We start from the raw sequence: 14,304 nt of genomic DNA on the forward strand, positions 1-14,304 counted from the left end.
AAATTGATTTTCTGAGACTACACTAAATTTTTGACAATTTTGAATCCAAACAACAATTTCAATATATTTTAGAAAACACCAGAAGAAGTGAACCGTAATTTACCATATCTTATTTGTTCTTAAGCCTGTCACTATAAGGGTGGGATACTGCAAGAAACAGCCCACTGCAAAACAGTCTTCAGATTAAGTAGAATAAAAAACCTTACGTAAAATCTCTTTGCACTAATCACGGAAGTGTTGCTTTTGAAAAACATTTCAACTGCAGTCACACAATAAGCTCCTGATCAAACCATGATCAAGGTAGGAGAATTGCTAGAGAACGTGCCAAAGACCACTTCCTTCACCCCACCGCTTTTCGTGCTTCATATATTAAGAGCAACTACTACAGCTGATCAGAAGCTGGAAGGTTTTATTGGTTTGTAATGACAACTGTACAACAAATTTTCTTATTGTCACACATTAGTACAGAGTAATTAACCCCATAACATGATACTTAGTTCACTTACTGTTTTCAACACTATTTTATATTTCCAATAACAAAGTTTCTATCCACAGCACTATTTTATGGAAAGTAAAGTTGCTACTCACTGTATAGCAGAGATGCTGAGTCACAGATAGGCACAACAAAGAGACTCTCACAACTAAAGCTTTTGGCCATTAAGCCCTTCATCAAAAACACACACACACACACACACACACACACACACACACACACACACACACACACACACACACACAAGAAAGCTTTAATTATGGGAGTTTTTTTGTTGTGCCTATCTGCGACTCGGCATCTGTGCTATATGTTTAGTAGCAACTTTTCTTTTCATAATATTGTTGCAGTACTATTTGTTTCATATGCCTTTCAAATGTGGGATGTTTTATCAGGTTACCCTGTACAACAGAACAAGTGTACTTTTCCTTTACTTACGCCTTACCATGATAGATCTCCTTCAATTTTCTTCATTTATTTTTAGTAATTTGATAATCAAAGGAGAGGGCTCTGAGATTTCCAGCTTAAAAGAGAATTTTCCTGTGTTATTAAATATATAATTTAGTAACTACTGTCTTACACATGTGACTGTACACTCATTTACTATGGTGTAATCAGTGAAACTTAGTCTAAAGCCAAGTTCTTGAATTAAATCAATAAATTTAGTCCATGTTCAAATCAGCAGCAATTACATTGTTTCCTCTTATTTTGTGAGGTTATGTAGTAGTCACAAATTCATCTATTGAGATGACAATACTAAATCATTCTAAATCTACACATAAAATGAAATACGAGTTCCTCATTTAGCAAATTAAAATCATCACCTACTTTGGATTCTATTGAGTTGTTAACCAGTATACAGAAGCATCCACAAGTTATATTGTTTGTACAAATATTGCTCCTAATCCATTACACTGATCATGAATGCTGTAGTTTGTTTTGTCTTTGTAGTTTTCACTCGTCGATCTTCTGCAAAATGTGTTGCTTATTTTAGTTTCTGAGTGTGGATAGTTTTCTCTGACTGAATCACATCTGTGTTTTGCTGACCGGCTCGCCCTCTTCACTGTAACTCTGAAGTAAACAAACAGTTTGAAATGAATGGCTTTTAGAACAGAATCGCCGATTATTAAGTCATTTCCAATGCTCCAGTTTTTTTAATGGCTTTTTGTGCTGTGTGCTTGTCAGTTTATGTTGGTTTGTAGTTCCCAATATGGAAATACAAAGGATACAACACATTACCATGTCTAGTATGGTGTAGGAAAACCATTGGCATTCAAAATATCTAGTCGTCTTGGAATGGATATATATAGGTTTTCTATGGTGTTCAAGGTACTCTCATATTAGTCCTCCTGCAAAATGGTGCCAAGTTCAGGCACTAATGATGGAGACCAAGATATCATACACTCTTCCCTCCAAAGAAGACCACAAAGACTCAGTTACATTGACATCTGGTGGCCATGGGAGATGCAGCTATTCATCCTTGTCCTTACAAAACCAGTCCACAACAATGCAAGACGCATGAGCAGGGGACCTGCCATCTTGGAAACAATACTCCAGATGTAAACTCTGCCAGATGCCGGAAGCAGCATGCAGTAAGACTCATAAGGCCAAATGACTTTCTCCTATTTCTCCACAGTCCAGATTTTGTGGCTTCAGTACCACATTTTCCTGTTATAGGGATTTGCATCACTGTTGAGTGTTTTTGTATTTCCAGGTCATTCTGCAACTTCCAGCTTAGGAAACTCCTCTTCATGTTGTTTTGGTGCTGACAGGTTTCTAAGTGTGACATGCAGTTCTGCAGCGACTTTGCGGCTGTCGTCCTGTAACTTTTCCCACAATCCTCTTCCATCACCATCTGTCAACATATGTTTTCTTTTGTGTTGTGCTTTAGCAGATGTTCCTTGTAGGTGGTATAAATCTTCAATACAGTGCCTTTTGAAATAAAACTTAGGTTGCTTTGGTTAAGGAAGCACACACCATACCAGCTTCAACAATTCGTCCACATTCAAATTCACTTAGCATAATGCACTCGCAACCACACAGAACACTGTTCTGACCACGACTGACAGTTGCAACATATTGAGAGCATTGCACAGGTGTTACTCTGGACAAATGTAGCAGTCACACCTGCAGGTGTGACTAGCATCTGCATTTATGTTGAAGCATGCACTTCTTGCGGTATTCCCATGTCTTTGTGCAACACCTGTAATTAGTCTCTTTAAGTTTGTATTGTGCTAGTTTGAAACCTAAGGAGCATTATGGATGTAATTTTGCTTCAGCACAGTATGACAAAGCAATACTTGTAAGTTTTATTAATAAATGAAAGGGCAATTCTTAGTGTTAATACGTCATACATTTCTTGTATTTATGATGATGTACGAAGAACACGTTGCAAGAGATTTCATTAAGACAGTATGCGTGATCAGAAATGATCACACGCTGTGCGGGTAAGGTGCTGAGGGGCAGTCAGCAAGCAGGTTGCTATACAACGACTTGACTGCCACGAACGAAAATACATTAATTGATTAAAGTGAATGTTATTCATTTATTAGCCTAAATGTTTCCAAATGGTTACATGTGTTACATTGTAATATGGTTTTAACTATGGAACAAATAGGGCAACTGGTACCAGAAGTAAGGTTACAGCTGTTGTATAGAACCCTCAGGTAGGCTAATTCGATGCACGTTGTCAGGGATCAATATTGGATATTCAGTTTAGGAGGTAATTTGGATTTTTGGTGGTCATAATTTTATTTTGTCACTGACTATGATAGGGTGGGTTAGTGATATAACCAGTCGGAAAACCAACAGTTAATGAAGTTGTTTCACATTGGTTGCAAATTAGTGAGTAGTGGATTTCATTAAACTTATACAAGAAGAGAAATGGTGTTTTGTTGTTAGAAACAGAAACAACTCAGTCTAAGTAAAATGGGTAATTACTAAATGCTTCGAGTGAAGCACATTGTAGGGGTTTATTGAAATGTTATAGGTAAGAGCCCAACATGTCCAGCTTTACAATCTGATAATACTTGATACCATCATGAGGATAGAAATGATGTGCGGTCAGAGATTGTCTAAAGTATGATGTTACTCATGGAGCTTACTATTTGGAATAATTAGGTTTAGCTGAATGATGCCAGACTTCTAAATTTGTTTGTAATTATGGAAATTGTAACATAGATCTATTTCAAAATGATATCATTTCTAAGCAGGGATTGATAATTTTCTTTTCCACCATGGTGAGAATAGGTAAGTAGAGTTAGCCACCACTTAAAGTCAAAACGTTCAATGAGTGACTATTGGGATTAATTTGGTGGAAAGTGTCATTGTAGTTAGTATCCAACACCTGAAGAGATCCAACTTTGTGACATCATTGATTAAGATTAAGACATAAAGTGGCAGTGGTGACGTAGCGATTTCTTTCCATTTATTTTTTTAAAAACTGAATTTGATTAAACATTTTTGGAGGGAGGCAGAGGGGTTATCAGCTATACCATTGAGTGTAATCTTAAAGAATTAATAAATTGTTGGGAAAGCAGCTATGTTAACAGTGAATTCTTGTTAAGATCTTCATTTGGTACTTCATATAGTAAATAAAAGAATTAAACAATGGAGAAAGCTGTCGCCTGTGGCATCTCCAGGGCAGCAAGTGATATATTTTACCTTTTCTGTGTTTTCTTAGTAGTATGTATTTCTTAAATTTGTGCATGATTTTGTATTTAAGAGGTTTAATCTCGCATTTTGGAAGTGTAGAGTTGAGTAGTTTGTAGCTCAATTCTAATTTCTTCTGAACAGCCAGCTATACAGCTCGTTAAGATATCACCGTCTTTGTGACACATCAGGAGGGTAAGGAGTTGCATATCCACGTATCTGTCAGCCTTTGCAGTTTACTTCTTCAGTAGTTAGTCTTGCTAGAATGGGTAAGATGTGTGCATGTTGTGTGGGGATGGAGTAGGAGATGGCTGCTGTTCACGAACATTAGAATGTAGGTTTGACTATGATCAGTGTTCACAAACACTATAATCAGTTCAAATGCAATAATTTTCCGAGAGAAGAAAACACTTCTGTGCATGACTCAGCATGGTTTCTGAAAGCTTCATTTGTGTGAAACTCTGCTCTCATGACATACTGCAAACTATGGATGAGGGGCAACAGACAATTTCATATTTCTGAATTCCCTGAAAGTATTTGGCAAGGTACCCCACTGCAGACTTGACGAATGTGCAAGCATACAGAACAGGTTTTGACACATGCAAGTGGCTCTAAAACTTCTTAAGTAATAGAACCCTGTATGCTGTCCTTGATGGCGAGTGTTTGTCAGAGACAATGGTATCATCAGGAATAGCCAAGGGAAGTGTGATAGGAGTGTTGTTGTTGTTGTTCTATATACACAAATAATTTGGTTGACAGGGTGGGCAGCAATCTACAGTTGCTTGTTGGTGATGCGGTGGTATGTGGTAAGGTGTTGATGTTAAGTGACTGCAGGAAGATGCAAGAAGACTTAGACAAAATTTACAGTTGGTGTGATAAATGCACATAGCCCTAAATGTGGCAAAATGTAAGTAAAAGTGAATGAGTAGGAAGATCAAACCTGTAATGTTTGGATAGAGACAGGTAGTGTCTTGCTTGACAAAGTTGTGTCATTTAAATATCTGGGCGTAATGTTACAAAGCGATATGAGATGGAACCAGGATATGAGGATTGTGAAGGGACATGGTCACATTATGTTTATTGGGAGAATTTGAGGAAAGTGTGGTTATTCCGTTAAGGAGACCACACATAAGATACTAGTGTGACCTATACTTTAGTACTGCTCAAAAGCTTGGGATCCACACCAGGTCAAATTACAAGAAAACACTGAAGTAATCCAGAGGCAGGCTGCTTAACTTGTTTCTGGTAGGACTGAACAACACACAAATGTTATGAGAGATGCTTTAAAAACACAAATGGGAATCACTGGAGGGAAGGCAATGTTCTTTTGGAGGAGCACTATATCTGACCTCTGAAGCTCACTGCAGAACAATCTTACTGCTGCCAATATACATTTAGCCTAGGGTCCATGAAGATAAGTATGAGAAATTAGGACCCATAAAGAGGCGTACAGACTGTTATTCTATAAACTGAACATCCACAGACTACAGGGTATAATGCGGGACAAAACACAAACATTTTGAAACAAACAATGAGGGCAGAAACTCATCGGGCTAGATACCACCCATCCTGGTGTGTGGAAACTAGCCAGACACTTCACCAGGGAGAAACATCACATTCCAACTCTACAGGTACCAGACAGTGCAGCCTACTCTGTGTAGGAGAAGGCAGAGCTTATGGCTGCAACACTTGCTGCAACACTTGCTGCAACACTTGCTGCAACACTTGCTGCAACACTTGCTGCAACACTTGCTGCAACACTTGCTGCAACACTTGCTGCAACACTTGCTGCAACACTTGCTGCAACACTTGCTGCAACACTTGCTGCAACACTTGCTGCAACACTTGCTGCAACACTTGCTGCAACACTTGCTGCAACACTTGCTGCAACACTTGCTGCAACACTTGCTGCAACACTTGCTGCAACACTTGCTGCAACACTTGCTGCAACACTTGCTGCAACACTTGCTGCAACACTTGCTGCAACACTTGCTGCAACACTTGCTGCAACACTTGCTGCATTTTTCATGCCAAATCTGGCTCCTTCAGATCCAGTATTCACTCTTGAAACGGATCAGGAGGTTACACATCTTGTAGCCCAGCCCTCACATGATGAAGTCATACATACTAGTACAAACTAAATTACTTGGGCTATTAAGCATACCAATGTTAGGAAAGCCTCTGAGCCTGATGGCATTCAAAACAGTGTCCTCCAGAAGGCCATGTATAGTGCAGCAGAATACTTTGCACACACAACAAATGCCACCTTAAAACTCCAACACTTCTCTGACTTTTGGAAGGCGGCAAAGGTCCTGATGCTCAGGAAGCCAGAGAGAAACCACTCCCTCTCACAAAATTACCGACCCATCAGTCTTCCATGCTCGCTCAGCAAGATTGTTGAAAGGTAATACTTAAACACATCACTAGGCACTGCATTGCCAATGACACCCTAAGACCAGAGCAATTCTGCTTCAGGAATCACCACTCGACAACACAAAAACTCCTCCGCATAGTTGAACATATAACATGCGGCTACAACATGAACAACGCCACAGGATTCATGTTTCTGGACTTTGAAAAAGCTTTCGATCATCTCTGGTACAACGGCGTTATAAGCAAACTAAGCAATGCTGGTTTCCCCAATGGACTTGTACGTCTCATACACTCATATCTCATGAACAGATGTTTTAACACGTACGTGCAGGGCAAACAATCGACACAACACAGTATCCACACTGGAGTACCCCAAGGCTGGGGCCCATCTTGTTCAACCTGTACACAGCCATCCTTGTGCAAGATTGGAAACCATCTAAGATAAATTCACGAATACAGACAGCACGCAGAACTGCCGAGCCTTGGTTGGAAAGATGGCTTATTAAAGTAATCATCGACAAGTGCGAAGAAGTGCTGTTTACAAGCAGACTGAAGGTACTGCGCGAACACCAACATTGTCGACAGGTAACACTTCATGCACGCTCAATACATTTCTGAGAGAAAGTCAGATATCTCAATCTCTGGCTGTACCAGAAACTTACATTGGGGGGACCAGAATGAACACACTGCCAACAGAGTGCATGCCACACAAGGCTCAAACAACTCTACCCAATGCTCAACAGGGAACGTACCCTGAATAGGAGGGTTTCGAGGTCCATATACATAAGATGATTAGACCTCTGATGACATATGCAGCTCCAGTCTGCAGATACACAGTTCCTACAAACCTGTGCTGCCTGCAGATCATACATAACAAAGCGCTACGCATCAGTAGTAACACTCCACGCTACACAAGCACCGTGATCTTCACAATGAATATCGCCTTGAAAACCTCAAGGAGGTGATAAGAAAACACGCCACTCGACTATACAGGAACTCTAGACACTGTAACAATCCTTTCATCCTTACTCTGGGAAATTATGATCAAAACCATAGGTGGAAGCGTTAGCGGCCAAAAAACTCTACTAGCTAGGGCATAACCATCTATGGAAGGGCTAACATACATCCACAAACAACATCAGCAAGCCCCTGCATATCAGCAACGTAGACTGGATATGCCAGCTGCTATTAAAGCCAACCAACAGGCTACAGCACGGAAACTGACAAGCTTACACAGTGACGCACAAACAAACCGCAAACATAACCCTACACTGTGAATCTGACATATGACCTATCATACACAAAACAATCATGAACCTAACTGTTACAGGTATGCTGACGCTCACCGAGAAGTCAACATCGGCACCCAGCGACAGTCGTCAAGTAAAACCAACGCAAGTCGACGAGGTATTGGCCTGCATGATACCCACTATTAGCAATGCCTACCCTTGCATGACCTGTCGCAGGAAGCAAGAAAACCGCTACTGTTATTACAACCCAACCCAATTATCAGAGGTTTTTTTTCACCCTTGGCACTTTTTTCCCTCTGTCCTTCAAAGTGCTACCCTTCGTTCAACTTTCGACTCTATCTATCTCTAGATGAGTACGTATTAATGGTTAATCTTAACCAGACATACACAAACAACACCGTACCCACATTCTGCGAGACCTCACTTTAGCAAAAACTAATCTTTATGTAGAGATGGCAGTAGACATTTTGTGGGAATGTTAAAAAACAATGGTCACAAATCAGTATTTATGAACTTTGTGTAACATGGGTAGAGAATAAAGTTTCAGAAAAGAAGAAAATAGGTTGGAGACTCATTAAAATTTACAGTTTCCAGCTTTGAGACACAGAAGTATCAGTGAACAATAGTCTTATAGATGATCATTAGTTACGGATACAAGTTTTGCAATACAGAGTTTACTTTATTAACAAGAACTGTCGTGTGTGTAAACATTGACATATAGATATCACCATCACTAACTTTATAGAAAATTTCTCTCGGAGACAGTCAGCAGTCTCGCTGAAATACTTTAAAATGGATTAAAAACGCCTATCATCGTGGTATAAATGGTCTGAAGAAAGTGACATTTTGACAAACTGGTTACCGTTACAAATAAATATTTTATTGCAATCAAGACTTTTTAATCCATTTTAAAATACTGACATTATCTTGACAACTTTAGTAATACTGCTGATGGCTGTTAGTAATAGTCTTCGTTTAAAGGTAACTTCCTAACTGAGAGAAAAGAATAAACTTGAATATGCATTTCGATGTGTAAAGTTTGTGAAGAACTCTAAAGTAAATTTTTTTTGAACTTTGATTCCAGATCGATGAAATATTGTTTTGACTTATTAGCATGGGTTTGGAGTAAGATCAAGATCCCCCCCCCCCCCCCTCCCAAATTCCCCCAAGTGTCTTTGGATAAGTATGGACAACCTACACCTGCAAAGTAGCACTTCAACATTTTATATAAGTGCGTGCAAAATCAATTTTTCCCTATTACTTGCAAACAATGAATTACAACTATTATTTAGATTTATATTTTTAAGGTGAACTCACTTTGGAAAACTACCAAGGATTAAAATCAACATCACATGATTTCCAAACATATTTTATAATTGCAAATCATAATTTCTAAACAATATCACGCTAGAAGTGTGTAAGCCATAATCTGTAATTATGTTAATGTCGCAACATAAAATGATGTCTTACAAGACATATGTTATATGAAAAATGTTACACAGGGCTGTGCAAAGCAGTACCATTAGTATTTAAGAAGAAGTATAGAAGTATTAATGTGCTGCATCAATAGAAATATGAATGATTTACAGGAGGGCAAGAGGAAAATGCACTAGAGAAGATAACAGCTTTCAAAAGATGTGCAGGTTATTAAAACTGTGCAGCAGCAGAAGATGAATGTCTCATACAGACCTGCCCTTTATCCTTTTTACGTGGTTTTTCCTCTGGTAGTAGACAACTAGTACTTAAACTATCAAAATGATCCATATCAATCAATCCCAACTGCAAATAAAAGAAAATAATCATCAATAAAAACATTAATTAATGATGATACTGACAAAGTGTCAACTCGTGTAGTTCATTAGGCAGGAATGAGGTGACAGTTCAAGTCTGTATTTATCCCAATGCAGCAACAAAGCTGATAAAATGTTTGTCACAATTCCAGGGGAGATGAGACACTCAACATTAACAAAAGCCTCAAACAAGTAAAGGCAAAAAACTTCATTTCATCAAGAAAAATGCCAAGACTGTGATTTCAATGACAGAAGACATATTTACCCCAGTATGTCCGAGTTTCGCAATGGCAGATTTATCTGTTCCTATGGATACACACAATGGGGTAAATAAGAACATCTAGACGAAATTTTACCAGGTTAATGTGTTATACATTTGCGTAAACTTTGACGTTTGGAAATAAGTTACATTTTAAATGAGAATGGTGTGGAACTGTGATACTGTAGACAACAAAATTAACAACAAAATTTGATAATCATACGAAGGAAGGAAATCACAAAAATGTAAATCTGCTGCTAATATAGCAAATGAAGAGACTGCAAGGATAACAGGTGTAAGATAATGATTGTTGCTGGGAAAGAAATACGAGGCAAATGGCAAGGTGCATATTAAGACAATATGATGTTTTGAGTTTAATGATACCACTATTTTCACAAGATGTTTTTCTCCTTGTTCCATTGTCACACTTCCATTGGTGTATTAAATCCATACAGCTATTCCACCATTTCTTATCATTTCTACTGCATGGCTGCACCTTACGAGTTTCTTGGTGTAAAAACTTCTCATTGAGAAGTATAATATTTTTTCAAGTAACTTCAGTACACTTTTACACTGAAATTTTACATAAGAATGTATTTGCTTTTCTTATGAATGTTGCTGTTAATGACAAAATAACTGTGTGACAATTTCAATGTGTCAGCACATCAGAAATTGAAGCAAGTGACAGTACTACTTTTATGTTTCTTTTAACTATGTCTTTCTTCAAGAGAGATTTGCAAATACATTATTAACATTAATATTTGCAATATAGGTCCTTTTGATATATGCATACTACAAACACACACACACACACACACACACACACACACACACGCGCGCACGCGCACACACACACACACACACACACACACACACACACACACACACACACACACACACACGCACGCGCGCGCGTGTGTGTGTGTGTGTGTGTGTGTGCAATTCTTGTGGGATCATAATTAAGGATACTTACTGGATATAGGCTTCTGGAGGGCTTTGTATGAGAATTGCAAAATATTGTTGAACTGGCATTTTCAAGCAAAAACATTTGACTTATTGTGTTAAGCCTGTAATGTAAGATTATACCTCTTAGTGATTAGAAAACATTTTAAATTCAGTCAATAATTGTATGATGTACTGAAAGTCAAATGTTATGTTGCCTCTGAATCCATTAGACAGTCAACCTGCAACTGGGTCTGGGCAACTGTCTCAGACAATTAGTAACGTAGATGATTGTTTGGCAAACATGATTATACAAACTCCTAAAACAGGATAAAATAACATCATTGCATTAAGATGCATTCCAGTAGCAAATTTAACTATTCTTAGCTGCTGGTACTAAAAACCCAATTTCATTGACAAATCACATTTCCGCAGGCTGCGGTGACCAAGCGGTTCTACGCGCTTCAGTCCGGAACCGCGCGACTGCTACAGTCGCAGGTTTGAATCCTGCCTCAGGCATGGATGTGTGTGATGTCCTTAGATTAGTTAGGTTTAAGTAGTTCTAAGTTCTAGGGGACTGATGGCCTCAGATGTTAAGTCCCATAGTGCTCAGAGCCATTTTACCAAATCAGATTTTCTCTTGCTGCAAACTCGATGCTGTGAAACACTTAAGGATTTTTTTTAGCAGGCACTCAGGTCTCATAACTCATGCTCTGGGTGTCTGCAAGATAGCCAGTTCCTAGTGCTTTCATGCACTCACTTCATTTGGTGGTGGTCATTCCTACACAGATGTTGAGCAGCGAACATGTATAAAACTGTATGTTAGTAAATAACATGAATAGATTTAGTTTTTGTTCTGCCTTTTATGTTGTAAGATTACTCACAGTGGTGCTGGAAGTAGTACTAGTACATGGGGAAGCACAGGACTACAAGGTTTAAGGCAGGAACAACTGCAGTTGTAGGTAGCTTGGGGTAGCGATAATGATCTGGTAATGTCATATGGTTTTAAAAGGCTGTTATGGAGGCTCAGAGGTAAATTGAAGTCTACAGTGGGTAGTGTCGGGAAGATCAGACACAACGGATCTCATTTCGGGGTTGACCTGAGAAATATCCCACCCTCACCAGAGTAAAGTGTTGAGGCATTCTAAGAGTGTACGTTCAGATGAATTTTGTTGTTATGCTGATTCTGTAGAAATTAACAATAATTACAAACTGTGGCATAATAGAGAGAAACAGTTTAATTGTGTAGTCATGTGTTTCTTAAGAAGAAAAAAAGATTTGGACAAACATAAACTGAAACACATATATACCAAATGATAGATGCAAAATTTTTACTTGAAATAATACTTTCTGATATTTGTGGACCAATGAGTATAGCTTTGCGGTCAGGAGCAGGTTATCTTCACCCTTTTACAGCTTATATCTCAAGAAAATCATTTGGTTACTTGCTAAAAATAACAAAAGAAGTCTGTGACACTTGCTTTCAATTTAAACCAGAAGTAGAAAATTAAATTAGTCAACAAATTAAAATATTTCAAACAGATAATAGAAAAGTATTGCCAACCACCTTACAAAGGTATTCTTTAAGACAAATGGAGTTAGCCAAGAGTTGACAATTCCTTTGACATAAAAAGAAAATGAGGTAGCAAAACATCTGAACTGAGCAACCAATGAAAAACTAAGGTCAAATGGCCAAATCCGAGACTGGACAAACAAATTTTAGGTTTCCTCCAAGCAACTGTGATTATCTGTGGAATCTATGACCAACAAAATCTATTCAAAACGTTGCTCCTGAAGAATTATGGAGGGATCACAGAATCAAAGCAATCTACAAATCTTTGAATGTCAATGAAGTCATGAAGTGCAACACACTTACAATTGACAAAGATCCTGATTCTTCCCCATTGTATTTTGTATACAATACAATTCACAATTATGGTAGAGAGAGTGGATCAGCTGGTAGCAGTACCTAACATTGCTGAATCACAAGAATGATCAACATTAGCTGCTGTTGCTGCTGCTGCTGCGGCGGCGGCAGCAGCAGCAGCAGCAGCAGCAGCAGCAGGAGTAGTAGTAGTAGTAGTAGTAGTAGTAGTAGTTCACCTTGAATTGGAGTGAAAAGCTAAATGACACTTCTGTCAGCACACTGATACCTTGCAGCCAGAAACTTGAAGAGAACCGCATCAAAGAAAACCAAAAGCTAAATATTTTAATGATCATTTTGCTTGAGTTCCTGAGATTAGAAAGAAGTCTTGCTTCACCTAAATGGAAAAGATACCCTTAACATTGCCTGACAATCTTATTTTTATTCGTACTTCAATAATTTGAATAGTAAATATAGTATCCATTAATTAAAGCTGCTGCAAATATAACACACAACTGTTGAAATTGGCACAATAAAAAGATAAATGGCAAATTTTCGACTGATTAAAACTTGCTTAGCTCTAGGAGTCAAGAATAATACCTATCTTACCCTCTACACACAAGTATTAGTGCAGTTTAGCTGTAACAGGCAAGGAACATTGCCAAAATTTCCAGACTTATTACACAAAAAGAAAACAACAGAAATAGCTGCTAATAGAATCATACAGAGTTTTTAGATAGTATGTTATACAGTATCTCAACTGACAAGCCAGTTGTGACTAATTTTATATTCATTCCTCATGAAAGAAATGAGAGTGCATGTATCAGTTAAACAAGCACTCAGTAAACTCATTTTATTAAAGACCCACCTAATTATTTAGTTAAGCACTATCTGAACTGCATCTACTTAAGCACTACATGAATTGCGTCTGTCATTGTAAAAAATGATATGAAATATTGATTATAAAAAAGACATTTCCCAATTTTATCCATGACACAAATCTTCATACCTTTATATCATCATCCTTTACCACAGAAGGGTCATGAAACTGGGTTTCTGCTGGGTAAGATGATTTTAGATGTGGTGGACACAATGAGTTCCGATATTGCAGTTCAGAGATGCGATTGTTACTATCCTCTACTCTGAAGTTACAACGCCCAGCTTTCACATCAGAAAGATATGTGTTATTGAATACTTCTCCCTCTTCATCTTCCTCATGGAATACTCTACCTGGAAATAAGAATAAATATTAAATATCATACAAACTTTTGACATAACAGCTAATAATAAATTCACTTCCTACAAAAGTTAATCATGCCATGAGCACACTTTTACTATAATTAAATATTTTGTTCTTAATACGCCTAACACCAGGCATAAGCTCCCTGGAATTTCTGCTTAGAGCTGTTTAGGAGTGATGTAAAAAGTAAACCTGTCATTGACCTGAAGTGTGGCCTGAACAACAGAGTACTTTACTAGCAGCAGGGGGGGGGGGGGGGGGGAGGGGGGGGGGGAGGGGGGGGGGGGGGGGAAGTTGTTTGCCATTGCCCTTCTCCGACTTCTTAACTGACTTACCCAGTCACTGATAAGGTGACCTACAGTTTAATGTGAACTCTCCAAAGGTGCAACTCTGGATTTTCGCATTGACAAACATGGTCAAAGGTGAAAGAAACCTCTGGCCGAGC

At 38.4% G+C, this 14,304-nt stretch overlaps 1 protein-coding gene across 2 annotated transcripts in view; it reads right to left on the reverse strand.

The window, feature by feature from the left end:
* LOC126272312 (myosin-11) overlaps positions 1-14,304 on the reverse strand; it is a 256,577-nt gene that overhangs the window by 59,523 nt on the left and 182,750 nt on the right. The window contains exons 15-16 of one of the 2 annotated variants that reach the window (XM_049975092.1): positions 13,629-13,849; positions 9,454-9,543 (exon numbers count right to left, since the gene is read on the reverse strand). In XM_049975092.1, coding sequence (XP_049831049.1) covers positions 9,454-9,543; positions 13,629-13,849 — 311 coding nt within the window. The remainder of the gene's footprint in view (positions 1-9,453; positions 9,544-13,628; positions 13,850-14,304) is intronic. The other variant, XM_049975093.1, reaches the window with a different exon arrangement.

Source organism: Schistocerca gregaria, chromosome 5 (genome assembly GCF_023897955.1).
Source record: "Schistocerca gregaria isolate iqSchGreg1 chromosome 5, iqSchGreg1.2, whole genome shotgun sequence".
Lineage (NCBI taxonomy): Eukaryota > Metazoa > Arthropoda > Insecta > Orthoptera > Acrididae > Schistocerca > Schistocerca gregaria.